This window comes from Neomonachus schauinslandi, chromosome 5, assembly GCF_002201575.2.
Source record: "Neomonachus schauinslandi chromosome 5, ASM220157v2, whole genome shotgun sequence".
Taxonomy (NCBI): domain Eukaryota; kingdom Metazoa; phylum Chordata; class Mammalia; order Carnivora; family Phocidae; genus Neomonachus; species Neomonachus schauinslandi.
In genome coordinates, this window is record NC_058407.1 from 83851341 (window position 1) to 83869765 (window position 18425).

At 38.9% G+C, this 18425-nt stretch overlaps 1 protein-coding gene across 1 annotated transcript; it reads left to right on the forward strand.

The window, feature by feature from the left end:
• The first annotated feature begins 11861 nt into the window (after nucleotides 1–11861).
• KCNJ8 (potassium inwardly rectifying channel subfamily J member 8) lies at nucleotides 11862–17588 on the forward strand. Its single transcript, XM_021690637.1, has 2 exons — nucleotides 11862–12235; nucleotides 16181–17588. Exons 1-2 carry the CDS (start codon nucleotides 11862–11864, stop codon nucleotides 17079–17081), a joined length of 1275 nt encoding a protein of 424 aa, XP_021546312.1. The 3' UTR covers nucleotides 17082–17588.
• Nucleotides 17589–18425: the final 837 nt, after the last annotated feature.

Below are 18425 nucleotides of genomic sequence, written 5' to 3' on the forward strand. Positions count from 1 at the left end.
TGCCCAAGGTTTAATGGAACAGAGATTCAGGGAGTCCGACCCCAAGGCCCACACTCCTGGCCATGCGCTATACTAGACTGATGACTCAGTTAGTGAATCCATTGAGTTCTCTTGGAAATAAGTGCTTTACATGGTCTGTGATATATAAAAAGAATAATTATGTTAGCCTATGGAGAATATATTGAAAAAAGAAACTGGACCAGGAATTAGAAGACCTGAGTTCTAGTCTTGTTTCTATCACATACTGGATGTGTGGCCTTGGATTAATCATTTAAAACCTGAGTTTCCATTTCCTCATTTGCAAAAAGGAAAACAAAAAGGCGTGATAACTACTCTGTCAGCTTCACTGAGTTTTTGTGATACTCCAATTAAATGGCGATGAGAGGAATTTTATAATTTGAAAAGCACATTCTGACATGAAATATCAGTATTGAGAATCCACTACATATACCACATCTTAATATTATTATGTGGGATTATTTTGTAAGTCACAGAATAAACTTTTTCCCTCTTAAAAAATTGATATGATTCCAACTTTACAATGGTGAAATGACATACTCAAGCTGAGATATGATACAAAAATGGCTCTAGAATATTGATATCCTTGGGGTTCTGGAAAGGGCAAATGCAAAATCAGTCTGTTGGGGTATAACCTAGATCTCCTGAAAAGGGAAAAAAAAGCAACAGAATTAATTCACATTCAAAATTAGAACCACATGAGAAAATGAACCACCATGATGAGAAGCAAGAGACACAACAAATAGGAATATTAGCACAAGAACCAGAAATAGTAAAACGATCTATAAGAGATTTAAAAATATGTATGTTTGCCAATAAGGATGTAAAAATGTGCTCAACATCATTCTTCACCAGGAATGCAAATAAAACAGCTAAAACTACAAAGACTGACAATAAATCACTGAAACTGCAAAGACTGACCATAGCAAGCTCTGGTGATGTTGGACCTCCCCATGCCCCGCTGAAGGAAATGTAAATGGCACAACCCGTATGGAAAACAGGCAGTTTCTCTAAGCCTAAATATGTGCCTATACCAGGATTCAACAATTTCACTCCTGGGCTTGTATCCAAGGGAAATGAGTGTTTATGTCCACAAAAAGACTTGTACAGAAATGTATATAGCAGCTTTATTCATAATAGTCTGAAAAACCCCAAATGCCCATCAACAAGAGAATAGACAAGTAAATGGTGGTTTCTTCACACAATGAAATACTCACATATAAAATAATGTAACCAAACCTCACAAATGCAAAATCAGTACAGGAAGTCAGGTGCTGAAGAGTACCTACCATAGGAGCCCATGTACACCAACTCAAGAAGCAAAATAGACAAAAGAAGTCATAACGGACTTAGCTCTGGGAGGGAGCAGTTAGTCTGCAAAGGCGCAGGAGGAAACCTAGGGTGATAGATGACATATTTTATGTCTTGATTTGTGATCCACGTGGCAGTTATATGGTTGTATGTACAGGTTTTTAAAAGGTGAGAAAAAGATTAATTTGGAATAGACAAATGGAACTAGTAAAGAAAAGAAAAGAGCCATTAAAATTAAAAGTTCAATGGACAGGTTAAACAGCAATTAAGCTTAGATGATGAGAGACTTCTTTCCAATGAAAACAGATCTAGAATGTATCCAGAATGCAGCACAGAACAAACTGATAGAAAATATGAAGCATAATGAAAAGATATGAAGGACAGTATTAGAAGGTCTGAAATAGGGGTCTTAGAGGGGAAAAAGAAAAACCCAGAGTGAAGAGGATTTAAAGAGCCAAGAACTATTCCTTAAAAAATTCAGACTCAGATGATTTCAAAATTATTGCACTTTTAAGGAGCTAATCCTTATCCAATTAAACTATTCCAATCCACAGAGAAAGAATCTGCATCAATTCTTTTTACAAAGACTTATAACCTGGGATGCTTGGGTGGGCTCAGTAGGTTAAGTGTCCGACTCCTGATTTCAGCTCAGGTCACGAAATCAAGCCCAACGTTGGGCTCTGTGCTGGGCGTGGATCCTGCTTAAGATTCTCTCTCCCAAGGGGGAACCCTCCTACATTGTTGGTGGGAATGCAAGCTGGTGCAGCCACTCTGGAAAACAGTATGGAGGTTCCTCAAAAAGTTGAAAATAGAGCTACCATACGACCCAGCAATTGCACTACTGGGTATTTACCCCAAAGATACAAATGCAGGGATCCGAAGGGGTATGTGCACCCTGATGTTTATAGCAACAATGTCCACAATAGCCAAACTGTGGAAAGAGCCAAGATGTCCATCGACAGATGAATGGATAAAGAAGATATGGTATATATATATATATATATATATATATATATATATATATATATATACAATGGAATATTATGCAGCCATCAAAAAGAATGAAATCTTGCCATTTGCTATGACGTGGATGGAACTGGAGGGTATTATGCTGAGCGAAATAAGTCAATCAGAGAAAGACATGTATCATATGACCTCACTGATATGAGGAATTCTTAATCTCAGGAAACAAACTGAGGGTTGCTGGAGTGGGGGGTGGGGTGGGAGGGATGGGGTGGCTGGGTGATAGACATTGGGGAGGGTATGTGCTATGGTGAGCGCTGTGAATTGTGCAAGACTGTTGAATCTCAGATCTGTACCTCTGAAACAAATAATACAGTATATGTTAAAAAAAAAAAAAGAAGAAGAAGAAGAAGATAGCAGGAGGGGAAGAATGAAGGGAGGGAATTGGAGGGAGAGACAAACCATGAGAGACTATGGACTCTGAAAAACAAACTGAGGGTTCTAGAGGGGAGGGGGATGGGAGGATGGGTTAGCCTGGTGATGGGTATTACAGAGGGCATATACTGCACGGAGCACTGCGTGTTATGCACAAACAATGAATCATGGAACACTACCTCAAAAACTAATGATGTAATGTATGGTGATTAACATAACATAAAAAAAAAAAGATTCTCTCTCCCTCTCCCTCTGCCCCTCCCCCTGCACACTAGCTTTCTCTCAAAAAAAAAAAAAAATAGGGTCGCCTGGCTGGCTTAGTCGGTTAAGGCTCCGGCTCTTGATTTTGGCTCAGATCATGATCTCAGGGTCCTTGTATGGAGCCCAGGGCTTGGCGCTCAACAGAGAGTCTGCTTGAGGATTCTCTTCCTCTGCTCCTCCCACCACCATCCCCCCCCCACCACACACTCACATGCTCTCTCTCTCTCATATAAATAAATCTTTAAAAAAAAAATAATTAATTAAAATTAAAAAGAGTCATAACCTTCATCCAAAACCAGGCAGACAGAACAGACAGAATAATACAGACCAATCTCACTTATAAATATTGATGCAAAAATCCTAAATAAATATTAGCAAAAACAATTCAGCCTTATATTGAGATAATATATCACCATGACCACATGCAGTTTATCTCAGGAATGTAAAAACTATTTGACATTTTTTAATCCAGTGCTTTAATTTACCATATTAATTGGCCAAGGAAAAAAACAAAAAGATAACTTTGATATATGCTAAAAAGGCATTTTATGTAATTCACCATCCATTATTAATTTTAAAAACCTAGAAAAGTAGAAAGAGCACACTACCTTAAAATGATAACTATGTAAATTATATATTCTGGAAGCATTTTCTCAAAATCACTAAGGAGAAGAACATGCCTGTTATCACCATCGTTATGGACTACTGGCCAGAAAATACTAACAAAAGCAGGTAAAGAAAATATTCAAATAACAAGTGATAAGTTAATTAAACACTAATTAAGGAGGTTGTATCAAAGTTATAATTTTTTTAAGAAAATATTGTGTTTTGGGGCGCCTGGGTGGCTCAGTTGGTTAAGCGACTGCCTTCGGCTCAGGTCATGATCCTGGAGTCCCGGGATCGAGTCCCACATCGGGCTCCCTGCTCGGCAGGGAGTCTGCTTCTCCCTCTGACCCTCCTCCCTCTCATGCTCTCTGTCTCTCATTCTCTCTCTCTCAAATAAATAAATAAAATCTTAAAAAAAAAAAAAAAAAAAGAAAATATTGTGTTTTAAGTGTATCAGCCTGTGCTAAATTCTTTACATACTCACCTCATTTAATCTATACAACTATGAGAGGTAGATGTTAAAGTGTCCATTTTCCAGAAGGGGAACCAGGCTCAGAGTGATGAAGTATGTTGCCCAAAGCCACCAACTAAGTAAGTGGCAGAATGGGCAACTGATCCCACATCTTTCTGACTCTAAAACTCTATGAACTTAAACAAAGGGTTACGGCATATTTCATGCATCTTCCCCAGTTCCTCAATTTTTTTTTTTTTAAAAGATTGACCCAACTGCACAATAAACTTCTGTAGGTTTACAGAAAGATCATATTATTACCCCATTTATTCTAACAATAAGTAAGGTAATTTGGCATTTTAAATTAGTAACAAATACCAAATATTTAAATCTAATATGAACCTGTTTAGAAAAATGACTTTGTGAAAGCTTTCCTGGCACAGATAATTTTTACCTAAAGGAAAATCCAGGTCACTTAATAGCAGGAAAAAAAATCCTGGCCAATGATCATAGAGTCTAAATATCACTTTAAAGCTCTATAATCCCTTCCGCAACTGGCAGTTTTGAAAGGTGGCAACAAGGAATCACCCTACAGAGAGTTGTGGAAAATGTCAGATTTCTCTTTTCCAAGTACCATATGAGTCACTGAGTTTTCAAAACATTGTGACATGAAAGTTTAGCAATACATCAGGACGTTGTTCGGAATTGCTCTTTCCCTAAGACCTTCAGAAAAACCTGTGAAGAGGTCCTATGGCAAGAAAGATCCCAGGCTCATGTGAACTTGCCTTTCTTTGGCACAAGAATATCAAAGCATTAATTTCAAGGCCTGGAAAAATGAGCAGTGACAGCCACTGTTCTTCATCTTCTCTTGGAAGAGACCCCACCAGCTTTATTTAGTACTAGCATTTTGTGCCCTGCTGGCAGAAAATAATTACCACTTCAGTCAAGTACTTTGTACTTGACTGAAGAAACCACTTTTATCTTGGAGACATTAGTATAGTAAAACAGACAGGTTGACTTTCTAGGTCTTTATTTTACTACCAGGGTCTTAACTGGCTTCTTTTCAGTCCTCAGTGTCTTGATTCAATTCAAGAGTTGAGGAGATACCAGTACAAGTGCTGGTTAGTTAGCACTCTGAAGGTCAATGAGGTCTCAAAAATAATTCTCAAGTCTATAAAATGATATTGTCATGTCTCCTTAGTCTTAGGTTAGGAAAGATAGTTAACTAATAGTTAAAGGAATCTGTGGGTCTATACCTTTCCCCCTTCCCACCTCCACACCCAGCTCTGAGGTCTTTTGGACCATCACCCAACCAAAACCAGTCCACTATATGAATAAGGACCGACAACTGATGAGCCACTACATTCTACCTCTGAAACTAATAATATACTGTATGTTATTACATTGAATTTAAATGATAAAAAAAGAACCAACATTTATTAAGTACTTACTACAGGCCAGTAAGTACTGAGCACTTTATAGGGATTGTGTCATCTTGTCCTCAGGACAATTCTATAAGTTTCCTATACCTGACTGAGCAAGAGAATCTCCAGGGGAACTTTTATTAGAAGTATTTAAAGCTTTTCATTAAAGATATTTTCATTTTGGGGCCAAAGATTTTATATCTTATTCTATCCTTACTCAATAAAAGCCTGGAGGGGCATAAAATAATTATACCAGGCGTTTCTCATGTACCTGAACAATGGAATAACAACCATCCCTCTGAGATACTGTCCAGTGAGAAAAGCATAGGATTTGGGATTAGATGTTTTGAGTTTGTTGTAGCTTTTCATCTCTTAGCTATTTGATTTTAGATAAGTCATTTAGCTATACTCTAATAGACTCATGTGTAAAAGGAAGAAAACAACCCAGCGTAGCCATTATTAAGGATTAGGTCAATGTTTTTCAGAGCTTAGTATATGCAGACTCTATCTATTCTTTGGGTAAATGGAGAGATGGATAGATCAGTGAATTCCCTTGCCACTCTTCCCAACTTGTCTACTTTTTCTCTTCTCCATTCGATATATTGATCTTGTTCTGTTCTTAGAATACACCAAACCATTTCCATTATATTTGCTCTTGAGCTGCCTGAAGCACTCTTCTGCCCCCACCCCACCGCACCTCCCCCCGTTGATCACCTGACTAATCTTTTGTTCAAATTCCACCTCTTAAAGAGGTCTTTTCTTTTTTTTATTTTTTATTTTTTAATTTATTTTTTTATTATGTTAGTCACCATACATTACATCATTAGTCTTTGATGTAGTGTTCCATGATTCATTATTTGCGTATAACACCCAGTGCTCCATGCAGTACGTGCCCTCTTTAATACCCATCACCGGGCTAACCCATCCCCCCATGCCCCTCCCCTCTAAAACCCTCAGTTTGTTTCTTGGAGTCCATAGTTTTAAAGAGGACTTTTCTAAACTGTATATAAAATTGCCAATTTCTGGCTCCAGTTACTTTCAATACTGACTCCCCTGCTTTATTTTCCTTCTAAATCTTGACACCATTGATAACTACATAATGTATTACTCGTTTACTTGCTTGCTCAGAGCTTCCTCCCCAAGAATGCCTTGGTGCAGGGGCTTTGTTTTGTTCACCTAGATGTACATTAAAAGGTAGTGATTGTTATTAATGCCTCTCTTCCTGACTTGCTGATCCACACCTGTGAGCCAGCATAAGTTTAAGGAGCTGAGCATGCAAGCTGAATGGATTCTTTTGCACGAATGGTGCTGATGGTTATCCTTATAGAAACGGGGTGGCCTAATTTCAAGGACAGTGAGGTTTTTTTGTACATAAATAGATACATATCTCAAAAAGAAATATTCTCTAAACTCACTGGAACAGATAAATAAGAAGAGTTGTATTGTCATTCCCATTTCATGATAACTCAAAAAAAGTGAGTTTATAGCATGCTGTTTTGATTACTAGTTTATGTAACAGTTTTATTAAGCTGATTCCCAAGCAATATGTTCCAAAGTGGTTTATATGAGGACACTAATAAAGCAGCATACCAAGCAAATAGACCAACCGTTATTTGGGCTGCTAACATGAATCATTTCCATTGTCATTTTGAAGACTCTCCAAATTCTTACGTCTAATATGGCTCAGGAAGTCCAAGACTTCGAAATTCACAAGTCTAGTCAAAGGCAAGGTCATTAAATGCCAGGACTTCACCCTTAATCTAGAGAGTACTTTCAAGGACTACACTAATTTGTACTTGATAAAGCAGCAGACAATTGGGAAAAGCATCAGCCTAATACTTTCTCCACTTGTTTGAAGGCACCTGACAAACTTTGTTTTTAGGAGAACAGGAATTGCAGAAATGTCTTTATCCACAAATAAAATGCTCATAGGGTCTAAAAGGAACCTAACAGATGTTGACTTAAAAGTGAACAGATATCCTTGAATTGTTTCCCAGTTGCATAAATTTCTCTGGTATGCAACATGAACAGATTCTAACAGAATTCTTAAAGTCTTATAGTCAAGAAAATCATAAGATTTTAAAAGTTAACTCTGTTCTAAATTTATTACTGGTCTCCTCAAGAGTGGTGCACAAAGTAGTCTTTACTCTTGAAAGAACAAATAGGAAAATTATAGAACAGTTAAGAAAACACCTGTAACTTTTAGGGGATGATAGCAAAATAGTGATTTAACAAGTAGACCAATAAAGAAGCCCTAAGTAGTAAATGTGTTCTTAAAAAATTAATTTCCTTAACAAATTTCTCAAGGTAAATTTAAATGTTCATATTTGGGCCATAATATGAGAAGAGGAAGATCAAAAGGGAGAGAAACTGGATATCAATCAATAATAAATACAGTTGACCCTTGACCAACTTGGGGGTTAGTAGAGCCAACCCCACCTGCAGTTGAAAATTCATGTATAACTTTTGACTCCCCCTAAAAACTTTACTAATCACTTGACTTTGACGGGAAACCTCACGGATAACATAAACAAGTCTGTTACCATGCATTTTGTATGTTATATGCATTATATACTGTATTCTTACAATAAAGTAAACTAGAGAAAAGAAGACATTATTAAGAAAATCACAAGGACGTGACGTAATGAACACTGGATATTCTATAAGACTAATGCATCATTGAACTTTACCTCTGAAACTAATAATACACTATATGTTAATTAACTGAATTTAAATTTAAAAAAATAAAAAAAAACAGAAAATCACAAGGAAGAGAAAATACATTTACAGTACTGTACTGTATTTATTGAAAAGAATCCACCTAGAAGTGGACCCGCGCAGTTCAAACCTGCGCTGTTCAAGGGTCAACGGTATTTCCTGGTCACAATAAATACCACAGTCAGCTCTGATTTTTCCCTCTCCCACTACTGATTCTGTGTAACACTCCTTTTGTATATATTTGCTTATTAGCCCCAGAGCTCACTTCTTCTCTAATTAATATAATAGTTTCCAGTATCCCCTTCTGCCAATCACAGAGTTTTGGAGCCCAAGGAACTCTACTCAGAAATGCAACTCCCAAAGCCATTATATCCCCTGCTTCCTGATCAGTCCTACTAAATCAGACTTACTGTGTTGTTTTCTAATCCAAATCTTTCCAAGGCTTGTCTCTACCTACTGAAAACTGCCACGACTCCTTTGTTGAACATTTAAGGCGTCTATGCATTTATTTTCAAGTCCCCGGACGTGGTTTTCAGCCTTACCTTTTCCATGCATTGGTTCCAGAGTAATTTTTCAGCACCTCTGTCATTTGAGCTGTGATAGGCCAGAGGCTTAGGACACAAAGATAAAGAAGCCCCAGCCTGGCCCTCCAGCAGCCCTCAGTTTCATGGGGGGTGAGTGATGGAGGGGACAAGTACATGAATAACCCATGTGTTGAGAAGAGTGGTGACAGAGGCTGCTGCCCCGGCAACCCTGGACTCAGGCGTCCAATCTGGCTATCTTGTTGACCTTGCTTCATCAATGCTAATTCATTTAGTGCTGTGACTAAAACGTGGCCCACTCTGGTCAGTACTCCACAATTTTGTCCCTGATGTTTCCTCTCTGTGGAACATCCTTTCTTTGCTTTTCTGCATACCCCAAATATATCTGATCCGAAGACTGGATCAGATGTCAATTAATCCATGAAGCTTTCCTTATTGTCTTTGTCTTAATATCTCTCATTTGAATTTCTATGACACTTTGGTTGTATTTCCCTTTCTCGTTCTAATCACATCCTTGCTTGTATTGGAGTTTATTATCAAAGTCTTGTTTCTCTTACTACAACTGTCTGCCTCTTCAGAACAGCAACTATGATTTTACATATAAAAACCTAAAAAAAAAAAAAAAAACCAAATGCTTCAGAAAAGGATGAAAATGTGCTCAGTGAATGTTCCCTGAGCTAAAAGAATAAGGAGTAAGTTGCACACTAAACTCAATTGTAAAATAGAACAATGAGGGGATTAACTAAACAAATCGATCCCCACACACATAGAGTAAATCTACTACATAAATTACTATAAATATTAACATCAGTAGAGATGAGAGCTGCCACTAACAGATTGCATTTCCTGGCTGAAAGGGGTTAAGCAGATCTATCCACAATGGGAAAAAATTCTTCATTGCCTTTATTAAAGACTAATTTTAGGTCTTTTGGTAATTAAATGAACACACTGTTTATGCTCCATACGCTTTCTGCCCTGAGTCTTGGAAAATACGTGAAATTTCCAAGAATTAAAGTTTCCATTAACACAAATGCCAAATCAGGAGGCCTGACCTGTGGGAGAAAGCACATTTGTCTTTGCTGGAGGCTATTCAAAAAACTATAGAAAGATATTTACTATATAACCTTTCTTGTGCGCAATTGTTCTGTTTTATCATTCAGATCATCTAGACAAGATGAGGAAGCTGCAACATTTCAGAAAGTAACCAAGTACTGAAGAATGGCCATTTGAGTTCTAAAGTGTTGACAGCTATCCCTTTTTTGGGGTAAACTTTCTCACTGGAAGAGACCTCGACTTTTTTTTTTCTTTCTTCTTTTTTGGGGGGGGGGGGGGGGTCGTTGCGTGCGAGTGTGTGTGTGTGTGTGTGCGCGCGTGCGCGCGCGCGCGCTTAATTCCCTGAGAACTAGCTTTGGTTGAAGAAACACTTCACTTACAGTGGGTTCCAAAACATCTTCCACCTGTATCATCCCCACTAGATGGAAATTTAATGTAAATAAATGTGTGCACACAGCTTGAACACTTCGGAAAACTGTTTTCTGATCTCTGTATCTGGTTTTATTCAATCTTAAGTAGCCCAGTTATCTACCCAGATTACAAAATAAAAATAAAAAATAAATTTTCTTTACGTCAGTGAACTTGGACTCATAAGTTCTCTCCTGAGCAGGGAGCCTTTTAAAGACGAGCGGGTCAAGCTGGCAGCGGGGGGTCGCAGCTACTGGGAAAGAGCTAGTTCTACAGGTCCCGCCCTCCCCACCCTCCCTTTGCCCCTCCTTCTGGCCGGCTCCTCCGCGGGATGCACCTCCCCCCACTCCCCTCCGGCCTCCACCTCGCCAACTTCGGCAGCTTCGGAGGTCTGGCGCGCGTCAAAGCCGGAACTGGGAGGCTGATTTGTGGAGCATCACCCCCAAGGTCCTCTCCCCCCCCGACCCCCCCGGCCCCTCCTCCGTTCGGAGCAACGGCCCGGGGAGTAGAGCCCAGCAGGGGGAGGGGAAGATCCACACCCATCCCCCTTCCTCTAGCCCTCCCGCATTCAGATTCAATTGCACCTTTTATTATTTTAACTCTTCTCCCTAGGACACGCGGCCCCCGGATCTGTCCCTCCGGCGTTCGCGGTCCCTGCACCCGCGCGCCGGGATGGGAGAGCGAGGGACCTGCCCGCGGTCGGCCGGCGTGTGTAGGGAGGTGCAGCCGCCGCGCCCGCTGCCCAGAGTCTGTAAGTTTCAACGCTCCTCCCGGGGAGGGGAGGGGGAGGCTGTTCGCGTCCCGGCAAAAGATTTAAAATGCCAAACACAGCAGAGGTTTACAGTGTTGGATGGACTTTTCGGGGCACACTCTTTTAACTCTATCTGCAGCCCGCGGGCTATTGTCCGGGCTTTTCCTGCAGCTTCTTTGTTTGATCCCTTCGCTGTAAAGTTTTCAATTAATAATATTATGAATTCCACTGGGAATTTTTCTTCTTTTTTCTTAAATGCAGTTCATACTTATTTAAAACGTAAAATACTTCTTCATCATTTTCAAGGTACGGAGCACATCGCTTATTATTATTTTGTCAAATTTCACTAAGCATGTTATTTATACTGCGCAAGAGGCCACCGCCTTTTCTTTGCGTACTTCTAAAAATAACGGAGGAAGAATTTCCTCTCTCTACTTTTAATATTGCTGTATCGTCTAAATAATAAATGGATCGTGATACCCAGCTGGCTTTAATTTTCATCATAGACGCCGCATGTTTGTATCTTTACACTAATCTACAGACGCGGTTAATCTCGGAACTATCGTTGAGCCTGCTGTTTACAGGAAGGCTCCTGGTTTTGTTTAACTAAGGCTATGCTCTTATGTGTTCAAAACGATAAGGAAAATTGAAACAGTTCCTATTCAGACCAAAAAATTTCTTCTCTGCGATCCCAGAACTCAAGCACAAATTAGATTCGTGTTTAGATTGATAAAATCATACCTTAGCTTTGCATGTCACCTAGAACGTGTGGACATATCCCTGAATGCAAGAACTGAAGAGGTTAGGAAATGGGAGAGGGGAAAGTTTTAAATCGTCGTTTCCCTTATGCAGGAGGACGTCCCGAGGGAAGGAGAGGCAGGTCAGAGACAGGTGAATAGGCGGGCTATGGTGACGGGACGATGTTGGCCAGAAAGAGCATCATCCCCGAGGAGTATGTGCTGGCGCGCATCGCGGCGGAGAATCTGCGCAAGCCGCGCGTCCGAGACCGCCTCCCCAAAGCCCGCTTCATCGCCAAGAGCGGGGCATGCAACCTGGCGCACAAGAACATCCGTGAGCAAGGACGATTCCTGCAGGACATCTTCACTACCTTGGTGGACCTGAAATGGCGCCACACGCTGGTCATCTTTACCATGTCGTTCCTCTGCAGCTGGCTGCTCTTCGCCATCATGTGGTGGTTGGTGGCCTTTGCCCATGGGGACATCTACGCTTACATGGAGAAGAGTGGAATGGAGAAAAGTGGTTTGGAGTCCACTGTTTGTGTGACTAATGTCAGGTAAGAATGCAGTGGGATGAGGCAGGGATTGAAAACAGTATAGAGAGAAATATTAAACTGCCCTTTTTCTATCACAGTTATTTTGTTGAAAGCGAAATAAAGCATTTGCTTTAGTACCTTCAGACACAAAGAAGTAAAAAAAAACTAATCTAACACATTAAGAATCTTTTTAAATGCAGCTTTATGGATGAGGAGTCTCTGAAAACGTGGAGCTTCAATCCTCCTGATACTATATCAGTTATTTAAAGAATGGTTGTGGTTCAAAGGATTACACAGAGTTCCTTACTCAAAAAAAAAAAAAAAAAAAAAGCACACATTCAGTATTTAGTATGAAAAAATTGCTGTGTCCACAAATAAGTATCTCTGATCGACAAAAAATATTGTGCAAATGCTAGTAATATTTTTCCCTAACTTCTCTTACCTGTGACATTTCCAGAAATCATGAGGAAAATGGGAAAATACTGGTGGAGAGGTATCCTCGATTAAAAATCCACTAAAAATGAAATAAATAGATATTAGCCCTTCTTTATCAAGATTATCTTAAATAGCTGGTTGCTTGCACTGGATTCCAAAGTTTAAAAGTTATGCTAAGATGCAGAACTAGAAAAAATTAGTTTTTAATGGAAATTGGTCCAAGTTTTTCATGGAAGAGATTATATAGGAGTGAATTAATGTTGTGGTTTTCTTTACAAGTCTTAATAGAATAGGAACAAGACAGTCCTCAGATTGCCTAACGTTTGCTTCTTTCTCTTATATTGTGTTTCAAAAGTAAATAAAATGAATTTGATTTCAGTCATTCCCCTCATATTTTCACATGGTCTAAGAACATTTAGTTGGGATGATCTGTCTTTTAATTTGTTTTGTTGGAAGACAGAAAGATCATTTATATCAATTGCAAAAATATTCACTCTTGAAGCGAAACAATGGTAATAATACTGGAAACTTTGCCAGGACATTTTCTGAGTAATGTTCCAAATTCACATAGTGTACAAAGCAAAACAACTTGAACAAGCACCATTCTGCCAGGCAACTGTAAAGAATGAGACCTTTACTGACCCTGAAGTCTTCTGAAATTAGCATACCACTGCAAGAAGCAGAAACCCAGACTGTGAACTTGTCTGTCCTTAGTAACCGCAATGCCAACGTATGAGGGAGGGATGCAGCATTTGTGTGCCGGGATCACACGTCACAGATTTCAGCTCGGATTTTGAGGAGAGAAAAATATATTGAATTGATCTATTGCCTTTATCACCAAGTAGCTATTATTTTCTTGTCTTGAACTTTTCACAAAGGATTGTCTCCAAGAAAATATAGATGAAAAATGTTGGTGATCATCAGCATACCAGATACAAAGGAAACACTTAAAACACTGTGTTTAACAGGCATTTGTAGGTCAAATATCATTATCTATAATATTTCTCTTTAAGAAATTTATGGGCACTGATATTGGTGAATCACTTCCATATCAAGATAAATTTTTAATAAACATGAGGTAGACAGTCATAAAAAGAGATAATAGAAACAAAAATGATAAGCCTCGAAAATAAATGACAGATTTTAATTACAAGACAAGTATGTTGGCTTTTCCTGTGAAAAAGGAGTCATAAAGCAGTTTATTAAAGATGTATCATCAACGTGACATCCTTCCCATGATTTTTTTGGAAAGAACTTATGGAGTGCACTGGTTGTTAAAAGCTGTTTTAATGTTAGCTCTCATTTTTCACCCAGATGTGTTCCGAAGCATGTTCATTCCCCTGATGCATTCCTTCTGCTGGGAGAATTCAGTTTACTATGAGAAATGGTGTCACAAATACAATGAGATAAAGTTGATCTTATTAGCGTGACAATTTTCGCATTTTTAATTGCACTTCTTACCTTAAAAAAATTACTTGACATCTTTTAAGGTTAAAATCTTGCTAATTTTATTTTAATGTTATGATACTATTTGTGCTTTAAGCTCAACATACAGCTTAATCAAAACAAACCGTACATAATACAATTTTTTCACCAAAAATATAGAAACAAAAAATCTCTATTCTCTCCCAAAGGGGATTTAAAAGATGCCTAATAATGTTTCTTATTCTTTGCATTTCCTTTCAGAGGTTTAGTGTCCCACCATTTCATCGAAATTAGACACACCTTATTGTGATGGCTACTTACCAGTATGTCCAAATAACATTTTACCGTTCTTATTTTAGGATGGCTCACTTTCCCTTTCATGTGGATGACTTTTCCAACATGAGTCAGAAAATAAACCAACATATTTCTTCTTATTCAGCCTAACTCCCTCTGTAGCAGAACAAACAAGCAACTGAACACTTTCATCTTTTGAGAGTATGACAGGTGTCCATAAAAGGTTGGGTCTTGCTACCATATAATGTTTAGAATTAAATTCATTCATAAAATAAACAATATGTAAAATATGGCACTTGAATAGTCCCTCAATCCATTTAAACGAAACATTTGGGAATATTCATCCCCAGGCTGCTCCATGAAGTATATAGACGTTATTTGAAATCAGCGTTGGGTCCAAGCCCCTCCCCTGGGGTCCATTCTTATTCTTCACAGAGTTTTTGGATCATACAACACATCTGTGTAATTCGTGCAAAAAGCAATCATTGTGGTTCTCCATGAATCTTTTTAGATGCAGGGGTTAAAGGGTTAAAAAGGCAATTTTCCACACCCCACTTAAAAGTTAATCTAAAGAGTCATTTATGCTCACCGCTCATGGTGTTGCACCAAAGTGCAGTGTGTATACTCAGTATTCAAATGTTTAAGCATTTTGCTGGCTCGTTGTGCATGGCATTAATGGATAGATTATATGGATAGCCTATGCATGGTTAATCTTCTGTAAAATTAGAGAAGTTTGAAATTGGCATTGGGGGTAAACACAAGACTAACCCTGTTTTCGTTAAGAAGTCACAGCAATATAAGATATGTAAGTTAAGTAAATAAATTAATCTTAAGAATAACCAAATGTGGTGCATCTTAAGCAAGGGGATAAATCAGACTTCCCTGAGAGCTTTTCAAAAGTCTTAACCCAGGTCAACCTTGGACCTACCAAATTGGGGTTTACATTGAGATATGTGGAAGAGATGTACAATTTGAAAAAGCTTCCCAAGAAAATACTGACACTTGTTCACTCTCCCTTTGCCTCTTTCAGAGCACCAAGCCAAAACTGAGAGGATTCAAGTTCTCATCAATTATGTGATCTTGACACAGTTACTTACTAATCTCTGCCTCAAATTTTTCCTTTAATAGCCTCAGTATTCTCTAGAATTAGAGAACAAAATGAGACAATCAATAAAAAAAGTTTTCTTTCCAAATGGCAAAACATTAAATCATTCTTTTTTATTAAAAATACTAGTACTTTTGAATGATGTGTTTTGTACCACCTTTTGGTAGCACTGTGTTTTCTCTGTATAAGATACACAGTAAGTGTTAACCAATGAATATGATTTTAAGGGTTATAAATAATAAAAAGTTCACTTTTTACTCAGGATCTTCCCACGTGACTCCAGTCACTGAAACTCAGATATGCAATAAATAATAAACATCTACCTGGAAAGAAGTTGCACCAAGTAAACTATGACATTGTGAAAGTATTTCACAAGGTAAAATATGTCTATAAATACAAGTATGTATTTATTATTTTAACTTATTATTTTAATGCCTTCATATAAGTAGGCCCATCATTACATGACACAGAAAACAATAGAACTGTATTCCAGAAGTCTGGGAGTAGATGCATTCCGATGAGAGAGAGAGGGAGAGAGAGAAAGTGCTTGTGTTTAGAATCAGGCATTTGACAAGTTAAGTTGCCAAGTCTTTCCAAAAGCATTTAATAGCCTTTGGAGGAAGAAAATGGAAAATTCAGCTTGGCATGTTATTTCATTATTCAAAATGGGATCTGATGGCACTGTTTTCTGATATCATTCTTTACAGGTCTTTCACCTCTGCTTTTCTCTTCTCCATTGAAGTTCAAGTGACGATCGGATTTGGAGGGAGAATGATGACAGAGGAATGTCCTCTGGCCATCACAGTTTTGATTCTCCAGAACATTGTGGGTTTGATAATCAATGCAGTCATGTTGGGCTGCATTTTCATGAAAACAGCTCAGGCTCACAGGAGGGCGGAAACCTTGATTTTCAGCCGCCATGCTGTGATTGCTGTCCGAAATGGCAAGCTGTGCTTCATGTTCCGAGTGGGCGACCTAAGAAAGAGTATGATCATTAGTGCCTCAGTGCGCATCCAGGTGGTCAAGAAGACAACTACACCTGAAGGGGAGGTGGTGCCTATTCACCAGCTGGACATTCCTGTTGATAACCCAATTGAGAGTAATAACATTTTTCTGGTGGCCCCTTTGATCATCTGCCACGTGATTGACAAGCGCAGCCCCTTGTATGATATCTCAGCAACTGACCTCGCCAACCAAGACCTAGAGGTCATAGTGATTCTGGAAGGAGTGGTCGAAACTACTGGCATTACCACACAAGCAAGAACCTCCTATATCGCTGAGGAGATCCAATGGGGCCATCGCTTTGTGTCTATTGTAACTGAGGAGGAAGGAGTGTATTCTGTGGATTACTCCAAATTTGGCAACACTGTTAAAGTAGCTGCTCCCAGGTGCAGTGCCCGAGAGCTGGATGAGAAGCCTTCCATCCTGATTCAGACCCTCCAGAAGAGTGAACTGTCCCATCAAAATTCTCTGAGGAAGCGCAATTCCATGAGGAGAAACAATTCCATGAGGAGGAACAATTCCATCCGAAGGAACAACTCATCCCTCATGGTGCCAAAGGTGCAATTTATGACTCCAGAAGGAAATCAAAACACATCGGAATCATGACAGCAAGCCAACCTCAAGAAAATCTTTTATCAAGTGTTGGATGGTTTAGGCAAAGCACTGTCAGACTGCACCAGAGCCGAAACACAGTAATTTGTTCTTCTATGTCTTCATGCACCAAATGATACTCATATTCAAGCAACAGCACTTTCTGTGTCAATAACCAGTAACACAAGGTGGAGGGTTCATGGCTCATACTTGTCTCACACATGTGGTATTTGCAGTGACATGCTTCTATTATGTATAGGAAATAGTATGCTCTCCTTTCTCTCAATTTGAAACCCAAGAATTCCGTTCATAGTAATAGACCTTGAATACCAAAGTTGGCCAAGGAATGATTCTGTTTGAAATGCTTAGTGCTTGAAACCACAGATCTCTCTGTTTCCATTGGTCACTCTGAAAATGCAATTAGGGTGGGCAGGGGAACCCCAAAAAGGTGCTGTTAACACCTTTTGTGTATCAACCAGTATGTTGCCTTCTCCTTTTTCTAGATGCTGCGCCTGGTGAGAATCCTGAGGCAAAAACTGCTTCTCTCTAGTTGCTTCTAAACTGATTGTGTTCAGTCACTTACTTCTTCACAGTGACCTTTGCAGGTTTCTTCATCCTCCTCGTTGGCAGAACTGGACAGAGAGCTTTGGAGAAAAGCTAAGAACATTCCTGTCTGGATATTAGGACTGGATTCCCAAAAGTGACAGTTATTTCTTTTGGCTTCTCACTTCTTAAAAGCCCCCACAGGGAAATACTGTATTGAATATTTTATTAAAATATTTTCTTTGTATTCACTGTAGTTTTGTGATTTCTCTTTCACAAAATCATCCCTAGTCAAAGCTCAAGGAAGAAAAAAGCATTTTTAGAGGCATGTGAAAGAGATATCATACAGTGATAACACCTCTCAGATCTTCCTGTCTTTGAAATTGTTTATTCCAAGGGAACTACAGTTTTTGTTTCATTTTGATTTTATTTCCTTCCAAGATTTGAAAAGTTTTCTTAGCTCTTCTATCTGAACCTGATGTATCATGGAAATCTTACAGTGTTTTTTCTTTGGATCTCCAACTTCCCTTCTTAAAACTCTGCTCTCTTCCTGAAGTCAGGCCTGGCATATATTGGTTTAGAGTTATTTCACTTGTTAAAGTGAGATTTTCTATCAGAACTTGATCTAATCATCCTTAGCTCTTGTTTCTTCAGGGAAGGGATGAGGGCACCCAGGGAAGCACTAAGTTGAGAGACTATGGGTTTATGCTTCTTTTTTTTTTTTTTTTTTTTAAAGATTTTTTTTATTTATTTGAGACAGAGAGAATGAGAGAGAGAGAGAGCACATGAGAGGGGGGAGGGTCAGAGGCAGAAGCA

Excerpts from the sequence above, each read along its gene's own strand:
- KCNJ8 (XM_021690637.1), top strand. The coding sequence starts at position 11,862 with ATGTTGGCCAGAAAGAGCATCATCCCCGAGGAGTATGTGCTGGCGCGC. Across the intron at positions 12,236-16,180 it reads GTTTGTGTGACTAATGTCAG|GTCTTTCACCTCTGCTTTTC; the intron begins GTAAGAATGCAG and ends CATTCTTTACAG.